The following is a 25578-nucleotide window of genomic DNA, read 5'->3' on the forward strand; positions in this document are numbered from 1 at the left end:
GGTACTAAGGCTCTTGATGACACTGTTCAGCTGCTGAATTAGCCAATCTGGGAACCGCCCTCCACCTAGACTCCTGGTTCTCAAGCACCTCAATCCCAAAGATTCTACAATTGTTTTTGATTGCTAAAATAATCCAGACACATAATTTAAGGAAATAAAATGTTTATTGAGTAAATGTTTATTTAGTAACAGCAACACATCGTTCCTCAAGAAGAGGATGAACTGAAAACTCCTCTAAGGCAGGATGAAGCAACTTTCCATTATTCTTAGTTTAGACCAGAATCTGTAATTTTATATTCTCCTTTAAAAACTGTCAAAATACACCAAATAGAGGAAAATGTTCACAGTATACCAAAACATTTTAAGATAAAGAGCAGTGTAAGAGTAGTATTCTCTACATATCACAGTATACAATGATGCCTTCCTGCAGCTTTAGAACTATTACTACTCAAAATATTAATACATTTATGCAAAATGATTGGGAAAATTGAAATACCTGCAACCTTTTCCAGTTTCTGACTTGAGGAATAGGTGCAAACCACCATCCTCTTCATAGACCTTCTGTTACAGCATCCATCAAAAACCATTGGTAGAGCTCTCAAATATTGATGACAATGCATGTGATGCATGTGTGCTCTGCTAAGTTTTGAACAGATAACATATTCTACAGCAATGCTCAAGCCCTGGATTATTTTTGCCTGACAAAATAATATTCCAATATTCCCTGAAGTTTTATAAAAAGGTTGAAAATGGCTATTTTTCATAGTCAAAGCCAATTTCCTTTATTTTTTGAGACAGAGTCTCACTCTGTCACCCAGGCTGGAGTGCAACAGTGCAATCTTGGCTCATGCAGCCTCAAAGTCTTGCACTCAAGCAATCCTCCTGCCTCACCTTAACGTGTAGCTAGGACCGCAGGCACATGGCACCACACCTGGATAATTTTTTAATTTTTTAACTTTTTTGTAGAGATGGGGTCTCACTTTGTCACCTAGGGTGGTCTCAAACTCCTGGGCTCAAGCAATCCTCCTTCCTCGGCCTCCCAAAGTGCTGGGATTACACGCATGAGCCACCACACCCAGCCAATTTACTTTTTAATAGACTATACTGCTGCATTATCTTCACGATTTTTTACAAGAGGTTGCTATAGTGTGCTATGTGTGTAAATATTCAGATTCTGTATATAAACTAAATATAATCAAAGGCTCCAAATCAGTTCTTCAGTTTGATATTTAAATGTCTGACCAGGGACCTTCCAAATAGTATTCACAGTATTAATGATGAGAGAAATTTTCATTTCTATTTTTTCTTATCTTTTTCAAAGTCCCATTAAACATTTGAAATTACTGGTAGAAATGAGGTGATAATAAATATTTTCTATTTAAAAGTCTGACATTGATATGCAATCCATTTTAAACTGTTACATCCAATATGCTATTCTGTTTTTCTCATTAGTCTTTAATTGCTAAATATTTGAATAACATATTAATTTGTTTTTTAAAAAAAGAATTTTCTTGTACCATTTTTAGATTTCTGTCTTAAGTTTATATAATTTTGTAAAACCTAGTTTCACGTTTAATGAATTAAGAAACAACAACATCAGAACAGTTTAGCCAGACTTTAATAGGCAAAAAAGGGTTGCTTTGGCATTGTATAAAAGAATAACTGTTATAATACAAATCTTTATTTAATCTACTTTATTAAATATTAAAATGCAATAAGGCAATTATTGTTTTAAGACATTTGAAACTGCATTTAATAAATGGGTAACTGGCCCCACACCTGACATACTGCACCCCTACTTTTCTTCTCTACTCTAAGGAACCAAAAAAATTATTTTAAGAAACAAATCAGTGGCCTTCCTAAAAACATCTCAAAGAAGTTCTGATTACTGTTAAGGTATTTATTAAATACAAATATGTGAAAAATAAGACAACGAATAATATCTTTTAAGGTATTTCTGCTGTCTTTTGTCCTCTTATATCTACTCAGAATGGTTCAACTGAAAGTATCCTGACTGAGGAATAAATTGGTGTAATTTATTGTTTAATTTGCCATCCAAGGTTGGGCAGTGATTCCCAAACCTGGCCTCTCATCAGTATCATCTGGGAAAACTGCTGCAACACATTCCTGGGCCACCTTCAGACCTAATGAAGCAGTCCCCTCCACTTCCAACCTCCACTGGGGAATATGTAGTTAGTCTTGCAGTCTAACACTTGGGATAGATAAAACGATAAAGCTAAAAAGGAAGATACTTGTATTTCCACAGGTCCTAGCTCACAAACTGGGATCCAGTAAAAAATAAAACATAAAAATAATAAAAATTTTAAAATAAAAAACACACACACACAAAATGTTGAATTGGGACTAAATGATCAGTAAGTTGGGTGATTGGGAGACAACTCTAGTACTAACAAACCAAATACAGCAGGTCCTGCTGCCCCATTCCATGGAAGTCAGCACCTTTCCTGACCCCAGAGAGCCTAGGCAAGCAAACAAACGGATGTAGCATGAGGGCTACAACTCAAAAAGTAAATGTTTCCACACCATTTCTCTCCATCTCTACTTCTCAATTTTCCATACACGCATTCCATCTTTTCTCTTCCTCTGCCCTTTGCCATTCCCATTCTTACTCCTTTCTCTTTCCTCACCCCTTTTCTCACTTCCTCTCTTTTCCTTCTTTTTTGATTTAGTTACATCATTCTTTTCTTCTCTACTTTCTCTTCCTGAAAAACTCTTCCTTACATAAAATAAACAAATTCATACTGGAGATATGTCAGAAAACATTCAGCCTGAGTAAACTGAACGCTCTGTACAGAAAACAACAGAACAAAACAGAACTTCAAAAGTAACACTGGTGTGGCCTAACATAAGCCACAAAGAATGCTTCCAAATCCATTATCTCTTCTGAGTCTCATCTTGTGAGGTTTGAAGGGTACACTGATTGTACTTTAAAACCTAAGGCACAGAGAAGGTTAAATAACATGCCTGAGTAACTAAGAAGAGAATCCAGATCTAGTTCACAATCTGGTCTTCTTTTCACTATACCAATAACATCTGACTGGAGGCAAGATGAGAGAGCAATGAGTAAGCACTATTATTATTTCAGGGCCTTAAAACCCTTATATATTATGAACTACTCTTCATTAGAAAAAAGTATGCACTTTCTTAAAGCGTAAATCACAATATATATTTTTAAAGGTTTCCCAAGTTCTTTTCTACTTCACACAAATGAAGTCTGACTGCATTTTAAAGGCATCCCACTTTGGTAATACTGTAGCCCAGAGATAGTTCTGAGGTCAAAATACATAGACTCAAATAATAAATCATGTAATTTATATAAACTGCATAGATATATGTTTTATGAAAGACCATTTATATGAAAATGGAATACATTCTCTAAGTTGTCCATCTATAATTCAACCTCTCATCAACTCCAAGAACTGCATTTCTTTAGAATTCAAAAGAAGAATTACCTTGTCTAAAGATAAATTCAGAAAATTCATTTAAAAATTATTATACACATTTTGTGATACCTTTAATTTTAGGTAGAAACAGTACCTAAAAGAGAGCTTTCACTATTAATTCAATTTATGGTAAAACGATCAATCAGGTCAGGTCTAAATAAACCAGATGAAGAACCTTCCAACTGATCCACCATGTAGAGTGTGTGACAGTGTAAATAATCCACACCATGAGTGAGACCACAGCATACAGTCCAGTTGGATTCAACTGTGACCACGCTCTATACAAGTCCCAATCAACTAGAGCCCATGGGGCTGAGATTCTCCGTTCACTGAGGAAATTAAATCTTATCAAACTTACTAATATAAATTCATATCTTGTCATTAACCCCAAATGCTTCCTCTAATATTTCAAAATCACATTTATAATCTACCAACTGTGCCAAGAATTGTGGTATCCTAACTTCAAGTTGGCAAAATAATTTCCAGTGGTTCCCAAAGTAGCTAACATCAAAGTCGTCTGAGGTGATTGTTAAAAACAAAATCATCATGTGACTTATATTCTGTACCCTGATTCTAACAAACCAACTAGAAGATGGCATATTTGAGATAATCAGGGAAATTTGGCTATGAGATGAAGCTGAAGGACTGCTGCTGCTTTTGTTAGGTGTGATATCATGGTATCTACTTAAAGTGTTCACAGCAGTGAAATAACACGATGTCTGGGATTTTAAGATACTTAAGCAAAGAAAAAAATGACGACGCAAACATGGTAAGATAGTGGTAAGTGTCAGATCTGGATGTTGAGTTATCAATGCACTATTCTAGTTTTGTATAATTTTTAAATCTCTTCATTAGAAACTTTTTTACAGACTCCATCCTAGATACAGCATGCCACAGTCTCCAAAGTCCTAGCTCAGGAATCTACTCTTAAGCTCCCAACAAGAATCTTATATAGTCAGGCAGGCAATGATCTATTTGAGGACCATTAGAAAAGATCTAATACATACCCTCCAAACTTTACATTTTTAGTATTCTCATTTTCTACTCAGTACGCTCAATTTCACAGTTTCTTATATCCACCACGGCATTCTGCCAAGGAACTACAACTTGTGTTCTCTAAACCCATCTGTTCTAAGAATGCTGGGCTGGTTATCAACTTCTAATGCACCTTGCTTAAACTTTCCTCTCTCAATTTGCCCCTGACTGAACTGCAGACAACAGAACAACTGTACTAACCATCTCTTTCTGCACATTCCATGTCTCCACAGAGGTCACTGTGTCTTCACAAAACTAACTGCCACGATTTTCACTGGTGATATTTTTCCTTCATGATTTTCGATTTTCTACTTAAGCATTAAAATATCAGAGAGAAAAAGAAGATAACCATATAGATAATCATGCTGTTGGTAAAATAAGATATGTGCCCCAGCATAGTATATGCTAAGTGTTCAGAATCTATATTTATATTAGATAACAGGTCAAGAATGCCAAAGAAACAATATTTTTCTCAAGATTTAAAAAAAAATTAACTGTCTTAAGTGACACTCAAAAAAGGAAGATATGTACATCAACCCAATTAAAAACACATTTTCTATAGGTGGATGTAACAATCTTAATCCAAATCATCCACTTAAGTTGTTTAACTTACTTAAAGTAAGACTCTAGATATTTGCTTCTTCAAAAGTATCTTGCAAGGCCATTATGAGGTAGAAGACAAGTTTAAATGGACCACATTTTTCTACTCCATTGTAACTAAAATTACTACTCACAGAAAGTATATAGCTTATGTATTTTGGTCCATCACATTTTCCACCATCATATGAGTATACTCTTAAGGTTCTCACTTTATCATCAGCATAATACATTTTGCTTCCAGAATGCCCAGTAAAGCTGACATTTTTCATTTAAAGTGATTTAAAACAAATTCCCAAATATCTATTTAACAATCTTAAATCTGAGTTTTGGCAAGACAGTTTAATGCATACAAAATGAAACACTACATTTCCCGCTCGCTCGCTCTCTCACACAAATGCGCACACACAGATTAAAACCCCAAAGTTTTCAGTATTTTTCCTCTACCTTACACAGTTCAATTTTTAACATGCAGCTTACTTATAATCTAAAAATAATTTTAAACATGATTGTCATAAAAATATTTTAAAACAGAGATGAAATGTATAAAGGCACACATGGATTGTCAATGGTTACATCAGTTACGTCACATTTCTTTAGAAACAGAACTGTTTCTGCTCCTGTAAACAAACTTTTTTCTCACACATTTAAAGTGAGGTTAGTGCTGACATAAAATTATTGCTCTACTCACAGTCTGAGTGTTTGCACTGTTTGAGGTACATTTTCTCCATCTACACACCCCTACCACTCTTGAGAGTATGAGTCAACAGAAGTCTGCAGGTTAAAACCATTCAATAATATTTTCATCAATACTGGAATGATAGTTACATTACAAAATATCAGAGATAAAAAATGTTTCATTGTTGAGGCCCAAGATTTTAACTTATTCTTCATTACCTGAAAATACTGCTCATTTAACTTCTTTAGGGAAAAAAAATTATTCTGGAGATGAATAATTCCTTCCTGAATACTTCATCCAAGACGATTCCTTCACACTTATCCTCTGATTCTTTGTTGTTTTCATTCATTTGATTTAGCAGTCACCAAGAATCACTTTTCCTTTGGTGATGTGGCATAACGATCTCTTACACTTTTTGCTAGTTGTTTGATAAATATTTTGTAAATTTTTCCACAGTATGTATGCACTGTTTTTTGTAGTTCCAGTTCTAAAGGTTTTAATAAGGAACGGATGTTGTCATCTTCAAAAGAGCACTAGAGAAAGAAAATTTTAAAAAATAAAAAATTTAAAAGGCAAAAGTACGTATATAAATTCAATTATTTTCCAAACTTCTTCAATCAGTTTAATATGAACGATCTCCATTTAACGTCTCACAGAAATTAGATGTTTAACAAATATTTTCAATAAATTAAACAGAACTATTATCTCCCATTAAAGAAAGACAGCCATGGTAAATCTCCGGGGGAATCCTGGAGAACGTGCACAGGGGCAGAGAAGACTCTGAAATACTGGTTAAGAAGACAACCAAAAGCCCTACAAGTATCTGGGCGAAACTAATAAAAGCTAGACTGGCTAAAAGAAGAGCTTGACCACACACCACACCCACGTCCCACCTTTTAAAAACCACTCTGGTAATAATACTGCTGAGGCTGGAATTGAAGGAAATGAAGTAGAGGCATATGGCAGGAGGAATGCAAGATGATAACACAGTTCAGCATTTCCCACAGAACCCTAACTGCACAGAAAGATCCCAACAATAAACACATTCGAAAACCGCTAAATATTAGGCACTCCTCATGGGGATTCAGACTGGCACAGGCAAAAGTCTAAAAACTAAAACAGAAAATAAATCTGTTGAGTGTTGTTTGACTGTTTGTCCCAAGATATATTTTTGCCTAGAGTCCTTCTCTTACTATAAAATATACTAGTATCAAGAAATATATTTTGGAAAAGGCTGTGGTACTAAAGTGGAAATAATGTGTAATCTTTGTATCTTCAACCAGGTATTTTGTGATTTAGTATTTTCAACTAGGTATATTTTCAATTAGAAAGATGGATGGGGCTTAAAAGTAGAACATTTTACATGGAAGTTGAAGTTGGTGAAAAATGCAAAATCACAAAGGAAATTCAGAACCAGAAATCTCCCAGGTTATCCCTAAGGTTCACTAGCACGCTGAGGGAGAGGAAATGAAAGCATCACCCCAAGCACAATTAGTGAGTCTGCAGGAAGCTGCAGTCAATCTATGGAGAAGAGGATGAACTTGGATGTTTGTTTAAAACATGGGTTTTGTCACTGTAGAGATGCAAAGAGATCCTAAACTTTGACATCTTTTGAGCAAGAAAAATCGTAAGTATTAACTGCATAAAACCATCACCCTTGGAGTGATTTTTAAAAATCAATCACACATACTCCAGATAAACGTCTAAAATTGTTTTGAAGATAAAATTTTTAAAAAGAGGCGGGGAAACTTAGCCAGGAACAATGTCATGAAAATAACAATAGCACATAGAGTGCTTGCTACCTACATGCCAGGCACCATTCTAAGAGTTGTATATGTATTAACACATTTAAGCCTCACAATAACTTTACAATATAGGTAATATTATCTCCATCTGACAATGAAACAACTAAGACAAGGAGAGAGGATTTTCTCAGTTATAAATCCAGTAAGTGGTTAAGCCAGGATTCTGTCCCAGCAGTCTAGCTCCAAAAGTCCATGCACTTAATTAACCACCAGACAGCACTACTTATCCAAACATTAAGCAAACAACATCATGCCAACTCAGTTAAAAAATCCTGTTGAAGGATGAAAGCTCAGTGAATGGTGGAAATCTGGGGAAAGTGCTGTACTGTAAATAGATACACAAATTTGTTTGGGTTAAAAGTGTAGCCAGGCTGAAGAAGGTAAACTTCATCAAGTGATACTGTCAAGAAATAGTTCAACGTGTACAAAAAACACATGAACAACTGGTTGAGTGGCGGAAAATTACGGGAAGCCCAAACTACTGTGATCATTATTTTTACTATATAATAAAGTGAAAACACCATGAAAGCATTTAAGAATAGAGGAAGACTATTGATTCCCAGGAGTATGGAGTACTCGAGATTCAGTTTCTTTGTTTTCATGTGATTTAAATCCCAGTGTTTGTGGTTAAAAAATATTTTCTTCTTCACTGGGGGAAAAAAAAGCCCTTTGATGAATATTTTCTTAAATAAAAACAGTGTCTCATTAGACCTCTTTCTGCCCATATGACAAAAGCAATTTGAATCTAAGGAAGAAGATAAATTTCCACCTATATAAATATAGTCTAAAGACACTGCATTCTGCCATTTACATAATCTGCAGTGCCTGCATATTTGTGCAGTACATAACCTACATCTGGGTGTCCCTTTCCCAGAGGCCACGCATGCCCTTACCTGACTCCAGACCTTTTTTCATACTATATGCCTGACTTGTCCTTACCTTTCCTTCTCTGCCTGGTACTCATCATCCTTACAACTTAGTTCAAATGTCAGCTCCTCTGAGAAGCCTTTCCATGTACAGTTAATCATTCCCTCTTTTCACTGGCACAGGACCCAGTACATTAATTTTTAGGAAGCTCATGCTTTATACTGTCAGTTGAAGAACAGGAAACAGTGAGGCTGTGATGACCATAATTAGGCAATTTGAGGTATTTTCAAAGAATAGTACATCTTTGGAAAATATAGGAGAATGGCAGTTCAATCCAACAAATCCTAAGTGTTAACTATATGCAAGCCAGCACTATGGGAAGGAAAACATTCAAGACTGCTTTGCAGAGATAGTTATGCAAATATACACAAGGTGTAAAGATAATATAATTCAGAATGAAATGCATGATGCAGAAAATATCTTATAGAGCCATAAAATGTTTTGTTCTGATTTTGAATTTGCAATTTTTAAACAATATTTTTATTCACTCAACAACTAATATTTAACAAATATGCATGGACTATAAAAACAGATTTGCTGGCAGACATAGCCATGAATTCACACTTTAAAGATGGTTCACATCCTTTATAATTCATACTGTTCACTGCATTCCATGGCTATGACTAAGCCTCTGTCTGAAACTTGCATAAATATCCTTTTCTGAACACAATTCTTTTAAAAATTACACTTCTCACTGAATTATAGATAAGGAAATATAAAAACACTAAGCAGGAGCACCATAAAAGACTGATTAACTTCATTAAGTTGAAAAATGAATAGATGTAAGCTGTAGTTAACACAGACCCAAAACAAACACAAAAGATAATTAATCATCTGAAATCCTTTAAAAAATAAGATTTCTTTTTAAAAAATCAAGTGTAATTAATCAACTTAAAACTATTACTCGGATTTTTAAAGGTATACACTTATAAACCAAAGAAAAGATCAAATAAAACTAGGGAAATTTAATTCTCTAATAGTAGATTTTTTTAATACTCAAAGGAAACAAAGGAATCTCATTTTTATAGGAATGCATTTCTCTTCTATCCTGCAAAGTCTCAGAACCCCACAAGCACTTTTCTTCATTTTTATCACCTTCTGACAACCCATAAAAAAGCATTATTAAAATACAGTATTAATTTCTGAAGGCATACGAGGCCTGCTACATTAAAATGAACATCAACACTAAATTTTATAATTCATCAGTGAGTATAGTCATACCATGACAAACTGATTGTTTAGAAGCTGCATCTGTCAAATTTATAGGAGAAACTTAGCTAATAATACACTAAAACCGTAGCCCACAATGCTGCTAGCATTTTGTCTACCATCAAGTTTAAGAAACAGATTTCTGGGAGAAAACTTTAATTCCTTTTCATGGCAGATCATCACCTTAACATGGCATATCATCTCCACATCCACTTCATTTCGGACCCTGCTGACTTTCATCCATCACTCCAGTCACACTTAACAGATGGATGCCTGACCTCTCCGTGGATCTTTTCACAGCCTCTGAACCTTTTTCTCAGGCAGTTCTCAGCCCAGACTGCCTCCACCCACCTGGCAAACTCTTACTTATTCTTCAGGGCCCACTTCAAAAGCCTCCTCTTCAAGAAGGCATTCCCTGGCCCTTCAAGGCAAAACTGAGACACTCTGTTTCACAGTTCTAGAACAATCTCTGTCACCATGGATTGTAGTTATGTGTTTTTATTCTCACTGCTATCGATGAGGCTATATAGACCAGAGGATTTCACACTATCAAATAATGAGAACCTAGTAAACAGGGGTCATCGGCTTTTCTCCTGACCTCCACATTTAAACCAAAGTAGCACTCCCATTATTTGCTTTGTTTCCACCCATGTAAGATTAAACAGTCTAGCAGAACAGACAGCATATCTAAATGAGAGTTGCGTGATCACATGTATTAATACTTCTTCCTTAGTAACAGTGAAACAGCTAACATAGATAGTGATACAACTTGTTAAGTAACAGCATACATCCAAACCTCCCCTGAATTTGCCCCAAGTCTTGGTCCTTAACATTCACAGAGATCTGGTTCATGCACCCATCGAGAGGTATATGAAGTATTAATCATGTCCCCCATCAATCCACCCTAATTACATAAAAGGTAACTAATGAGAACATGAAGAAAAGAGAAAACAGACAATTGGGGGATGGGGGAAAGAGGGGCAGTATAATTTTTTTCCAAACTTTTAAAGCAAATGCTTAAAAGACAAAACTTTATTTACGAAAGCAACGGAAAGACAATACTTAAGCATAAACTTAAGTTATATTCAAAACCTACAGGAAAAAACCTGTAAAACAGGGGTGTCCGATCTTTTGGCTTCCCTAGGCCACATTGGAAGAATTGTCTTGGACCACACATAAAATACACTAACGCTAACAATAATGAGCTAAGAAAAAAAAAAAAATCACAAAATAAATGTCATAATGTTTTAAGAAACTTCACGAACTTGTGTTGGGCCACATTCAAAGTTGTCCTGGGCTGCATGCGGCCCACTGGCCACAGGCTGGACAGGCTTGCTATAAAACATTCCTAAAAGACAAATGTAAAGACAGCCCTTGTTCTTAGTTGGGATGTCTCAACACCATCAAAACGTTAGCAGTCCCTGAGTTAATATATGAAGCTAATACACTCCCAATAAAAATACCAATTTTTTTTTTTTTTTTTTTGAGACAAAGTTTCGCTCTTCTTGTCCAGGCTATGGTGCAAGGGAGCGATCTCGGCTCACTGAAACCTCCACCCACCAGATTCAAGCAATTCTCCTGCCTCAGCCTCCCGAGTAGCTAGGATTACAGGCACGTGCCACGACACCCGGCTAATTTTTGTATTTTCAGTAGAGACAGGGTTTCACCACTTTGGCAGCCAGGCTGGTCTCCAACTCCCGACCTCAGGTGATCCGCCCACCTCAGTCTCCGAAAGTGCTGGGATTACAGGCGTGAGCCACTGTGCCCAGCCTAAAAATACCAACAAGATTTAATTTTTTAATGGATTTGATACTTATGGAAAAATAAATATACAATAGCTAAGAAAACACTGAAAAAAACAGGCTATAAAGAGAGAGTAGCCCCATCAGATATTAAAACATAGCAAAGCACCTTTATAATTAAAATAGTGTGTTATTAGTGTACAAATGAACGGACCAATGGAACAAAACAGAAAAGTCAGAAATTACAAATGGAATTTATGATAATGTCAGTATCTCAAATCTTTTGGTTAAAGACAGCCTTTTATTTTATTTTGTTTTTTAGAGACAAAGTCTCACTATGTTGCCCAGGCTGGTCTCAAACTGCTGGGCTGAAGGAGTTGCCTGAGCTGGTCTTGAATTCCTGACCTTGCCCACTTTGGCCTCCCAAAGTGCTAGGATTACAGATATGAGCCAGTGCACCCACCCAAAGATAGATTTTTTAAGTAAATGGTGTTGAGACAAAAGGATAGCCATTTAGAAAAAAGTCAAATAGTATCCATTCCTCACCCAATACAAAAGAGTAAATTCCAAACAGAGCAAAGGTCTGAATGTAATAAATGAAACAGCATATGGAGGAATTATTCTATAACCTGTTCTGTAACCCAAGTGTAGATTGGAAAAAGCTTTCTGATAACGACTTTAAACAAAAAAAAAAAAAAAAAAAGGGTTTTAGGCTAGGTGTGGTGAGTTATCCCAGTAAACCCAGCACTTTGGGAGGCCAAGGTAGGAGGATTGCTTGAGCCCAGGAATTCAAGACTAGCCTGAGCCAACATGGCAAAACCTCATCTCTACAAAAAATACAAAAATTAGCCAAGCCTGGTGACATGCACCTATAGTCCCAGATATTCGGGAGGGTGAGGTGACAGAATCAACTGAACCCAGAAGGTCGAGGCTGCAGTAAGCTGTGATCGCACTACTGCACGCCAGCCTGGGTGATACATGCCTGTAATCTCAGCCACTATGGAGGCTGATGCTGGCAGATTGCTTAAGTCCAGTAATTCAAGACCAGCCAGAGAAACACAGCAACATCCCCATCTCCATAAAAAATACTTAAGTTAGCTGAGTGTGGTGGCACGTGCCTATAGTGCCAGCTACTTAGGAGGCTGAGGTGGGAGGATCGCTTGAGTCCAGGGGGTAGAGGTTACAATGAGTCATGACTGTGCCACTGCACTCCAGCCTGGGTGACAGAGCAAGACCCAGTTGTTAATTAAAAAAAAAAAAAAAAAAAGATAAACTTATTACATGAAAAATATTATACAAGTGAATGGCATCAAATACAATAAGTCAAATTGGTAGAAAAATATTCACAATATGTATCACAGGAAAAGTACTAATATTCCTAACATACAAAGAACTTTTAACAATTAAAGGAAGGAGAGGGCGACAAAGCCCAAACGCCCTCATGGTAATAATGATGGTTGTATAATTCTGCAAACATGCTAAAAGCTACTGAATTATATTTTTTAAATGGGTGAACTTTGCGGCATATAAATTATGTTTCATTAGTTATTTTTTAAAAACCTATAGAAGTATAGGTGAAACATTTAAAAGAAAATTTACCCCCAGAAAGATATAAAAATAGTTCATAAATATATAAAAAGATTAAACTTCACTCAAAAGAGAAATGCAAATTAAAACTACACTAAGATTCAATTTCTCACCCATCAGAATGACAAAATTTTAAAAGCCTAATACTATACTCTGTTGATGAGGATGTGGGGAACAGACTGTCTCATAAATCATTGGCAGGAATACAAACAATCCCTACGGAGGAACACAGGTAATAATTTCAATCCAATAATCCCACTTCCAGGAATTTACCATGAAGACTCGCCTTCCAACAATACAAATATATATATGACACAGCTTACTGTACATTGCTGCATTATTTATAATTCAAGCTACTGGAAACTACCAAAATGTCCAAACATAGAGAATGGTTGAATAAACTCTGGTACATACATAAAATACAGTACCATACAGTTGTTTTTTTTTTTAAAAAAAAAAAAAAAAAAGAGAGAGAGAAATATCTCCAGAATATTTTAAGTATAGAAAGCAAAGAATGAAGGAAGATATACACTAAACTACCTTTTGTGTAAAAAAATGGAAATAACAAAACATACATCTGCTCATCTTATTAAAAACACAGGAAGGATAAACCAGAAAACAATGAAATTGGTACCCTATAGAGGTAGGGGGCAGTTAGAATGAAAGGGCTAAGATAACAGGTTACATGAGAGTAAACTCTTATGTAATTCTGACTTTGTGAAGTGTATTAATATCCCCCTATCAAAAAATGCAATTATATCAACAAAGATAGTGGAAAAAAAACTAAAACTGAAAGCATACGGAAACAAATGAATCCAACTGTATTTCAAATGAATGAAATAATCACACTGAAAGATCAGAAAAAAAGAACTAATCCAAGTAACTTATGAATACAGTATTGAGTACACACCCTTGTCTGGGAGCAGAGGAGAGGAAGAGGAAGGACTGAAAACAAATCCTAAGCCATTTTTAGTAAGTTGGTTTGGGGGTGGAGACAATGGTATGAATGCAACATTTCTGAAATTATTTTAAATAATTGTAGGATTAAGCAAATGAGAAAATGTGTTATTGACAGAAGTCAGGATTCTAACTGTGGAAGAAAGGAGATAAAATATAGAGTAGAAGAAAGCAAAGAAGAGCCTTGGAAGAATGGCCTGGAATTAGAGAATCAGGTGTGAACACATAACATCATGTGTGCATGCTTATACTTCCTAGCTCTGCCACTGAGAAAGCTCAGAAGCAATGAGACCATGGTAGCAATAAACATGCTTAACATCCAGAGCCTACTAAAGGGAAGCAGAGCTCCTTTGACAGATGACTAATTTCAAGGGTAGGGCAGGGAAAGTATAAAATAAACCTGGAATATTTTGTTGGAACAGAAAATAAAGGAGGTACTCAAAAAAAGTCATGAGCACATGTCAAAGGGGCACAAGAAGTAGCCACTGGGGCTCCCAGTGGCCATATCTGGAACAACTTTAGCATCAACATAATTAGAAGGAAATAAGGAATTATAAATCACTGGAGAAAATAAGTATCAAAGGGTTCATACTGATTATATAAACGTCAATATATGTGCAAAAGGGAGAGCTCTTCCTTACAGATGCATGCCAAGTGTCAAATGATGTATGTGGAAGGAATGCTAGTATTGAACAATCATCAATTTGCAAATAACATAGTGAAGATTGTTTTGAGCAAGAACAACAGATGCTAAATCTTGTAGGAAAATTTTAATGAGAAGCAGAATATTTACATGATTTTAAAAGGTTCTCCCCATAGGCTGCTTATAAAAGGAAAAATAACTACACTGTGGAGAAAATTAACGACATTTTGACTGACTGATCAAAATCAACATCACCAGCAAGGGGCAGACAAAGGGGACTATGACTATGAGAGCCTGAGAAGGACATCTCACCACCTATAGAGTATTCTGAGCAGATATGTATATCCTGAATCTAATTGTAAGGAAGCATTAGGCCAAAATGAAGAACATTCTAATAAAAAAAAAGGGGTGAAGAGGCTCTATTGTCGAAATATGCCAATGTCATATAAGACAAAGACTGAGAAACTGTTCTAGTTCAAAGAGAGTAAAGCCATATGGATGGCAGATTAATGTATTCCATCAGTATTAAATTTTCTAGCTTGATATATGTACTGTGGTTAATAAGAGAATGTCCTTTAATTAGTTTAAAAAAAAAACCGAAGTTTTTAGGGGTAAAAGACCTTAATGTATGCAACTTACAATCAAATTTAAGTTTTCTGAAAAAACAACTACATTGTTTTCAGAAAAAAAAGTAGAGAGAGAATCAATGACAAAGCAAGTAAGGCAAAATGTTAGTAACAGATGAGGCTGAGGGTGTATAAAAATTCTTTGTACTATTTTTGTAAACTAACCATTAGCTTGAAAGTATTTTCAAACACAAAGTTAAAAAAACAGAAAAGGCAAATCTTACATTTCTTAGTGCTTCATAAACAGCTCTAAATGCTGGTTGCTTATCATCATGGTAAACACCTCTGTTCCCATGAAGAATAAAGATTCCTTCTTCTTCTGCTTCTTGGCAATTGCTTCCATATATACAATGATCTGGTCGATAATTCCATTGACACGGAAAAACAAAAAGGCTTTCTACATAAAGAAAAGACCAGACAATGAAGCAAATACCCCTAATTCCACAAATGTAACATTATGCAAAACTTTTAGTTAAAAAATACAGCTCTTACAAGTAAGAATTAATGAAAAATGTTCGGCATTTAGATCTCTTCCAATTAAAGCAAAATTCAAGAAAAGTTTTACTCTGTCTTAAACATAAATAGCAATAATCATTAATATAAGACAGAATCAGATAAGTGCATGTATTCCTTTTTCACTCAGTATTATCTGTGATTTTTTAATGCAAATAAAAGGAATTTAGATAATTACCTGGATTATGAAAAAACACAATATTCAATAGATCTTGATCACCCCATGTGATGTTCAGTTTGTATTTTTTAAGCAATGGCATAAGTATATCTCCCCATTGTAGTCGTACAGTTGTCATATCATTCTGTTGATAAAAACATTCAAAAGATATTACAGTAACCCACAGTAACCATTACAAAGCCACAAAGAGAAATGCAAACTCCTCACAATATCAAGTGACATTTCCAACCCTAAATGTGAGAAGGGCTGTCCAGTAAAAGAGAAGATAACAAAAGGAAGTTGTATGTGGCAGTGATAAAACTAGTAAGTCAGGAAAGAAAGCAAAAGTAACTGTGTCCTTATCTTAAAATGAAGATAGTTTTGGTACCTATGTCTGTGCCTACGTCAGAGTTGTTGATGATTAAAACTGTTAACATATAAATTTAAAGTGCTTGGAATAGCACCTGACACATGGTAAATATTCAGTGTTAGCTATTATTATTTTTTTACCATGATGGCTATTATTCTCAGATTGATTTGCTTAACTTTTATAATTGGCAGTTCAAATAGATCATTCTGAAATTGATAAATCAAGTTAAAAAATGCATACATAACTAAAGTTAAACACTAAAAAACAGTATGATTGACAAAAATCAAGGCTGCAGAGGGAGTGGGGAAGATGAACAAAGCAGCAGAAATTTATGAGCTTTGTGTCTACTTGTAGTAAAAAATTCTCATAGAGAACTGGCCTTTTTATGATGGATTTTCCTATCCAAAAACATAATATGTCTTCCTACTTATTTAAGTGTTCATTTATCTTATTACATTTAAAAAATATATATATGTGTGTGTATATACATATATACTGCCAATTTCTTTCAAGTTTGTTCCTATGTATACTATCTCTTTTGAGAGGATTCCATTTTATCTTCTAAAAGGTTGCTACTTGTACATTAGAAAATGCACGCAAAGAATTCTGTAAAGAATGACATACAAATGACTGTCATGTCAATGACATACATGTCATACATGAATGTATGACATACAAAGTCATATGTCATACAAAGTCAAAGAAGACATGAATGACATACAAAGTCAAAGAAGATTTGCTAAGGAAAATAACTGGGTCCAGTCTAGCAGATGTATGTAGTCCCATAAACTCTCACCGTCCCAGAGGGAGGCAAGTTAGGACTGGCATCTTTGGCAGTATTACGACTGCACTCCAAGAAAGAGACCCTAGTCTCCTGATGCCTCTCATACTATTGAAGAGCTAACAGATTCACCCAACCCATTTTAATGACTGTAAGCTTTGCTATCAGAATTACAACCCTGCTAGCAAAAGTATTTTCCTATTCTTGGATATCAACTAATTGGCATATCAACACTGTTTTCAGGAGGAGACCATATAGGTTACTTAAGAAAGAACCCCTGGAGTCAGCCAGTAAACGGTTTGACTCTCCTTTTAAAAACAGCAATTTCTGTATTTTAATTTTCAACCCAGCCAAATTAATTACATGTCCTTAATGTTTACAGTAGTTTTAATAGGTTGAAGTTTTTCAGGGATATAAATATGTCATGCAAATAATAATTTTACATCCTATCTAATTTTTTATACCTATTTCTTTCACTTGTCTAACATGGGAGCTTATTATTCCTCCATGCTGAAAACTGCCATTTAAATATTACTTAATAGTTATAGTGACAGGCACAGTGGCTCACGCCTGTAATCCCGGCACTTTGGGAGGCCTAGGCAGACACATCACTTGAGTTCAGGAATTCGAGACCAGCCTGGGCAATATGGTGAAACCCTGTACCGAAAGTACAAAATATTAGCCACGCGTGGTGGTACACGCCTGTGGTCCCAGCCACTTGGAAGGTTGAGGTGGGAGGATCACTCGAGTCTGGGAGGTGAACGTTTGCAGTGAGCCAAGATCACACCACTGCACTCCAGCGTGGGTGACAGAATGAGACCCTGTCTCCAAAAAAAAAAAAAAAAAGTTATGGTAATATTAACAGATATCCTTATCTTCATTTTAACTGGGAAGCTCCTACTGTTTAGCCATTAAGCACAATGCTGCCTTTTGAAATAAAAATATTATACCAATAATCCATCAATTTATATTTCGTTTTTTTTAAATAAAGAAGGTACTGAATTTAATGCTTTTTCAGATACTGAATGTAATGCTTGTTTTTTTTAATGCTCAAAACTTGTTATTTGAAAACCCAAAGTTAAATACTTAAGGAAGCAAGTAACTGAGTCCATTGAGAACCTGGTGTTGGAAGGGGTAGACTTGAATACTGGGCCTTTTAGATCTATGTGACCCTTTTAAACTATCCAGAGTAAAAACCAGTATTCTTCATAGTGCAGTTCACATAGTGTGCTAATATGTAAATTTTTTCTATGTCCTCAATAAGATTAAGTAATTAAGTACAGAAATTAAGAGTAAGATTCTGAAACTTTTACAGCAAGTTAATAGAATAGTTTTATGTCTACTTATTTTTCTAGCAATCTATCTTTTACAAAAGTATTGGCTCATAAAATACTGAATATTTTTTAAAAATTTATTATTTGACACAGTTTGAGAAACACTGTTATAAGCTACTGTATAATTTATAGTAAATTCAGTGATGATATAAACAATCTATCCTTCAAAAAAGAGAAGGCCAGAATTCGTGGAAAAAAAAATCCACATACTTAAATTGATCTGCTACAATTGTATTATCCTTGTGTGAAATTTCTTAGAACACAGTAAACAGTAATTATAACCAGAATTTTTTTTAATCTGGAAAACAACTAAAACAAGTTTTACTTAAGGAAACAATTTGAAAAGATAACTCTTAGAAATAAGTCATTGAGTATGTTAAGGAAACATTCTTAGGATCTGAAAAGAAAAATATCAATTACACAAGGACAAAAACCAGCAACACTTTCAACAGGCAGAACTGGTGGAGCCCTTGCACAACACCACGTTAAAGTCTTCAAGTGATTCTATCTATTCAAATATACAGAGAAATATAGATATATATTTAAATTTTAAAAACCAGTATGAATCAAATATATATATTTGAATATATATCTTACAAGAAATGTATCTATTCAAAGAAAATCAACGAAAGACAAAATTAAGAGGCCAGTGCAGTCTTAGGAAAAAAATTAAAAAAGAAAAAAACCTTAAAGAAAAAAGTCCTATTAGAAAACTATTTGGAAAAGAAGAGATAACGCTAGTATTATCTGCTAATGATATAACCTAGACTATCCAAGACAACCAATGAAAAGTATGAGAAATGAGTTTAATTAAGAGGCATTACATATAAAAAGAGTTCAAGTGAATAAGAAAGAGAAAACCAAGAAGTGGGCAAAGGATATGGGCAAGCAGCCATTCACAAAAGAAGAAACAGAAATGGCTACAAATTGTAAGAAAATATTTTTAACCACACCGGTAGTATAGTCAAGAAAATACAAAATTTAAAATATATTTTCAGCCATACAACTACATATCCATACTAGGTACACACAAAAAAAGAAAATAAAATCATCCATTCTCCATATCATACACACATTAAAAATGTGATTATGTATAATGACATAGAAGTCAGTCAACCAGTCAACTATTTACTAAATGAAAAAAGCAAGCTGAAAATGTATAAAAGAATCCTATATCTAAATGCTAATACACGCATATGCTTGTTTCAAAATATCTTTTTTTTTTTTTTGAGATGGAGTCTCACTCTGTCGCCCAGGCTGGAGTGCAGTGGCACAATCTCGGCTCACTGCAAACTCCACCTTCTGGGTTCAAGTGATTCTCATGTCTCAGGCTCCCAAGTAGCTGGAATTACAGGCACCTGCCACCATGTCTGGCTAATTTTTGTGTTTTTAGTAGAGATGGGGTTTCACCATATTAGCCAGGCTGGTCTCGAACTCCTGACCTCAAGTGATCCACCTGCCTCGGCCTCCCAAAGTGCTGGGATTACACACATAAGCCACTGCACCTAGCCTCAAAATACACTTTTTAAAAGGTCCAAAGAACACACAGCCAAGTTTATAGTGTCACTCTGGGTGGAGGCATGAAAGTGTGGAGAGATATGTCAAGAGCAAATCTGTCTTTTTATTCTACAATGAATTTTTTGAATATTTATAAACATAATTTAGTTTCATAACATTTAAAACAGAAAATGTTCTAATTTTACAAAATTTAGCAAACCTATGACCAAATACATGTATGTTACATTAAGATAAATTAGTTTCATTTTTTAAATTAAGCATGCTTTGAAAATGTATGGACTATCATTATCAGCCTGTCCTATACATACATATAAAATTAAAGAGCATCCAACAAAAAAGTGGGAACTCATCAATTCCCAAAAACTAGTTACTTCACTTTAAAAAGTCCTTTGGCAAGATGTACACTGTTACTATTCTGCTCTCATAAGCTATGTACTAACACAAGAAAAGTCTTCTATCACATACATCTTACAAATATGTAAAAACACTGTAACTACTTCACACACAGTGTTCTCTTTTCCAGTATTTTTCAATAATTCATTCATGGCCTAGTTTCTAAAACCTTCATCTGACTCTCCTTTGCTAGCAATTATCTATCAAGTTGCTACTTTATGTCAGACACCATGCTAAATATTCTTAATAAAAAGCTGTACAAAAGACACATCCTGCCCTCAGTAGGTGGAGCAAACAGACAAAAAAATACAAAGTAATATACAGACATTTGAAAAGGGCAAAGTAAACTAACAAAGAAAAGATTCCCACCATGTCTAATTTATACTCTTTGGTTTTTCTCTAATAAACAGGAAAAGGTTAAGAAATACAGTAATACATTTTTTAGAAGGAGAGAAAATAAATACCCTAATAGGGATTCAACACTGCAAATATGATTATGTAAAATAGAACATAATCATTTAATCAATGTTATTCATTGTCTAACAAATATACAATTATGAGATTAAAAATTATATGCTTTTTAAAAAGAATTTTTAAATTAATTTTAAATTAAAATATTTATTTAATTAAATAATTAATTATTAAAGTATTTGAATGTAAATTTTTTTCTTTTGAGACAAACAGTCTCACTCACACTGTAGCTCTGTCACTCAGGCTGGAGTGCAGTGGCGTGATACCTGCTCCCTGCTCACTGCTCCCTGGTTCAAGTGATTCTGTCCCAGCCTCCCAAGTAGCTGGGAATACAGGCATGCACCACTATGCACAGCTAATTTTTTCTATTTTTAGTAGAGATGGGGTTTCACCGTGTTGGTCAGACTGGTCTCACACTCCTGGCCTCAAGTGATCTGCCCACCTCGGCCTTCCAAAGTCTTGGAATTACAGGCGTTGAGCCACCACACCTGGTCCTATTTTAACTTTTTAATATACATAACTATAATACATCAGGTTGGAAATGAACAGCCATGAGTGGTAAGAACCAGGTGACAGCAAAACAAATAAATAACTTAAACTATGGCCTTTGTCCTAAATTTGTATTGTGGCTGTACATGGGTTAAGAACCATGAAGCAATAGTCGCGAATCTGTATAAAACAGTTTGGAAAGCGATTATAAGTAACTCAGTTATATTGCTAAATTTCTAAAATTTAAGACCTGTGCTAGAAACTGTAGATGGCAGGAAAAAAACCAAGACAATGTTTGCTATAGACATAGAGATCAAGAAAAATAAAAATATATGAGAAAAGGAATTAAAAATCAATAAATTTTGTAGGACCATCTCGACAATCCTAAGTATAATAATATTTGAAAACGAAGCAAATCTGAGTATGTTCCAAGGAGCAAGAATAGGGTTGTTTGTAACATAGGAATAGTAGGTGTGAAGTAAATTATACCTGCTGAATTAATGTACAACCAATCATCTTGTATTTTTTTTCATAGTCAGTAATGTACAGAAGAAAAAAAGGTTTGAAAGTTTAGAAATTATTCCAACCCCCATAACTACATCTCTAGGTAGTTTAGAACATGTCAGAGAAAAACAAAAGAAAAAGGGAAAGGGAGAAACTATTAAAGTATTTATGAATGATATTTAAATAAGTAATAGGTAAGTAAAAAAACAGTAAATCTAGCCAAGCGCAGTGGTTCATGCCTCTAATCCCAGGACGGGAGGATCACTTGAGGCCAGGAGTTAAAGACCAGTCTGGGCAACTCTTTTTTTTGTAGAGACTGTTCTCTACAAAAAAGTAAAATAAGAATAAAATAATTTTAAAAACAATGGATTTGAACTATATAGCTATTTTTAAGTTGTAATCAAAGGGTGTTATATTATCCCTATAGTTCTTTGCAACACTAAACTTCTATTAATTTCATAAATTTCAAACGCAGTTATTGAGAAGTCACATTATTTTTTTGCAGATAATCTTACAGCACCATCTTCTGGTATAAGATCACTGTGCATAGTCTAACAATCAGAAAATAACAATCATGTTACTATCCTAGTTTTATTATATTTAGTACAACTTTATAGTACATGAAATTTAAAAATTCAAGATATATAATAACAAACTTGGTAACCAAAGAGAGATGTTCTCTGTTAAACAAGGGCAAAGGTTACCTAACACTGGGCCTATTATGGGCTTATTAATGCAATCAGTTGTGGGAGACAAAACTAAATTTAAAACAGGACTTTAAAAAGGTTCGGAAAAGGGAAGGCTAAAAAAAAAACTAAGTTTACCAGATCAACAGAATAGAACAGTGACCGGTAATAGCTGTCAGACTTCTAAGACTGAAGTGTTGGCATACGGTAATGGCTACAGCAGTACTGCTGCCTATACCAAAGGTAAGAGGAAACAGTTCCAAATGAGGCAAAGGCTTAAATCAGACATGTAGGAAGAATAAATTCCATCCCACCAGATACCATATCAAAAATACATGACAAAAATATATACATATAAATGTACACATATACTCATACCATAAAAGACATGATATCCCTTAATATTTAACTGAGTCCTAATGAGACATAAAGGAATAAACAGTAAGTCTATACTCCTAGAGGGAACAGTGTTTGCTCAGAAGTCACTGTTTTTAGCTAACATTTTAATGCTTACTTCATGCCAGGATCTACTAAGAATTTTCAACAGATCTCTTTTAAATTAACTTAGTTAAGTCTGTTTATTATCTTATTCAGCTGAGAGAACTTATACTTGAAAGTTAACTAAATGGCTAGTAGTTAAGTACTGCACAAGAGGCAAAGCTACACAGAAAGCCAGTTTGATTCCAGAGCAAGCAAACTACAGTGACTTGCAATTTAGATATAAAACTAATCTACATAAAACTGGTAAACGGTAGCACATACTGATGTCGTCTAAGTGCGCACTCAGAGAATTTAAATAGTCTGACTTTTCTACTGACCCCACAATTTGAAATACTGGAAACATGCAGGAATTTTTAAAGTTAACTTCCAATAACACCATAATAGATAACATTTACCATGTGTCAGCCACTGTTCTAACTCATTTACTCCTCCCAAAAGTCCCAAGACATTGGTAGTGCTATCATTTCCATTTTACAGGTTGAGAACAAACAGGTTGCAGAGTCTATGCTCTTAACTGCAACTCCATGTTGTCCCTAAGGTATATCATAATTTAGATTCTATGTATTCTATGAATGTACAACTACAAAATAACATCTGCTTCCTGGAATGGCAATCTAGGGAGATGATGTTCACCACTTAGTGCACTGTTATTTTACTTCATTGTCATGTCAACTGGTTTGACCTACTGTAATGCTGTTAAACAGAATAATATGAACACACTTCTAGATAAATCTAGATATCTAGATTCCTCTAATATTCTAGATTATTCTAAATAGAAAAATTCTTTATCAATTAAAAACTAAATTGAAAAGCCAACAATTTAGAAGGTTTTTAGAGAAATGTTAACAACTACCCGTATTAGTGACTTACCTTAAAATACTTCCTTCTCATTCGAGTCATATTCATCAACATAACTCCAGAGTTTACTCCAGTTTTTCCATAGTATGGATGCCTAGCAAAGCGATTATACCATCCTATTCGAGGTTCCTCATGTTCTGGTGCCATTGCAGCAATTTGTGTGGAATTAAATTTCTTTAGTAAAGACCAAATATCATCAACTGGTCGTAAAAAAAGGATATCAGTGTCGACATACAATAGTGAGTCAACTTCTTTCAGGATTAACTACAAGGAGAGATATTTGAATGATTAACTATAATTCTATTTTAAAAAGAAACATAAAAGCACCTCTAATTGTATAAGATACACCTAAGAGATTAGCTAATTTATATTATTTTAAGGTAATCTTTCCTAAATCTGTCATTTTTTAACAATAGCATATATATAAAGATACTATGCTAACCTTCACATTAACTTTCAGAGAAGATATAAAAACAAACCAAAACAAATACTCAATTACAAAAATTGAGAGAATATAAAAATGAGAGAATAAAAAATTGAGAGAATATAAAACAAACACTCAATTATAAAAATTGAGAGAATTATAAAAATTGAGAAGATATAAAAGCAAACCAAAACAAATACTCAATTATAAAAACTGAGAGAATACCAAATCTTCAAAGATCAGGGAGGAAATGTTTTTCATAATGGGCAATAATATTAGCTTAGGTAAATTTATATCTTGAATCCTAATTTCCTGAGATAAATACAGAAATAAACCAATACAAATAAAGATCTTCTGAACTTATTCCCCTTGGCCTGTAACACTGGCATCTTTACATCATTTCAGTTTCAACTAGTAAGTGGTAGAGCCAAACTGGAACCCAGACAACCCAGATTCAGAGTCCATGCTCTTATTTCCAGGCTGTATCCCAATGAATCAAAACAAAATGTGCACCTAGCAAGGGTAAAGGCTTGACTTAGAAGAAAGACCGGCTATGTTGCACTTTCTAAGAGATAAATCTCCAACATGTGACTTCCCTGGGGAACTTTAAGGATAATTATTATTTATTTATTTATTTTTTATTTTTTGAGACAGAGTCTCACTCTGTCACCCAGGCTGGAGTGCGGTAGCGCAATCTCAACTCACTGCAACCTCCACCTCCTGGGTTCTAGCCATTCTCCTACCTCAGCCTCCTGAGGAACTAGGATTACAGGCATGCACCACCACACCCGGCTAATTTTTTGTATTTTTAGTAGAGACGGGGTTTCACCATGTTGGTCAAGCTGGTCTTAAATCCCTGACCTCAAGTGATTCACCCACCTCGGCCTCCCCCAAGTGCTGGGGTTACAGGCACGAGCCACTGCGCCCAACCAAGGATAATTTTTCATTTCTGCCTTACCCATGAACTTTAGATTCTGACTCCTACAAATTTAAATTTACTGCCTATCCTGGTCTATTAGTAAGATTCAATAAATAGGTGAATCTAAACCTTTTTAGTTAAGAATATAATAGGAGCTTGATCCTAGTTCTGCTACTTTTCAAAGCTGCTACTTCCTCCTGCAACTAAAGCCATCACCTTCATGAGCAGCTACTAGGCTGAAATCACCTCATTCCTCCCTTATCTATCAGCGGATTTAACATCAGACTGGGGAAAAAAAACTGATGGTTGACTGCAGGGCCTGAGTAGGGAAAGTACACTTGGTCAAAGACCTCAACTAAAAGGGAATCTGGCGCGGTGGCTCAAGCCTG

General features: G+C 34.8%; 1 protein-coding gene across 2 annotated transcripts in view; it reads right to left on the reverse strand.

The window, feature by feature from the left end:
• Positions 1 to 1596: 1596 nt before the first annotated feature.
• Positions 1597 to 25578, reverse strand: part of GXYLT1 (glucoside xylosyltransferase 1) — a 60254-nt gene continuing 36272 nt past the window's right edge. Inside the window, exons 4-7 of one of the 2 annotated variants that reach the window (XM_015151455.3) lie at positions 23859 to 24110; positions 15963 to 16086; positions 15496 to 15668; positions 1597 to 6308 (exon numbers count right to left, since the gene is read on the reverse strand). In XM_015151455.3, coding sequence (XP_015006941.3) covers positions 6147 to 6308; positions 15496 to 15668; positions 15963 to 16086; positions 23859 to 24110 — 711 coding nt within the window. In that variant the 3' untranslated portion in view covers positions 1597 to 6146. 2 annotated transcript variants of the gene reach the window in all.

The sequence above is a fragment of the Macaca mulatta genome, chromosome 11 (genome assembly GCF_049350105.2).
Source record: "Macaca mulatta isolate MMU2019108-1 chromosome 11, T2T-MMU8v2.0, whole genome shotgun sequence".
Classification (NCBI taxonomy): domain Eukaryota; kingdom Metazoa; phylum Chordata; class Mammalia; order Primates; family Cercopithecidae; genus Macaca; species Macaca mulatta.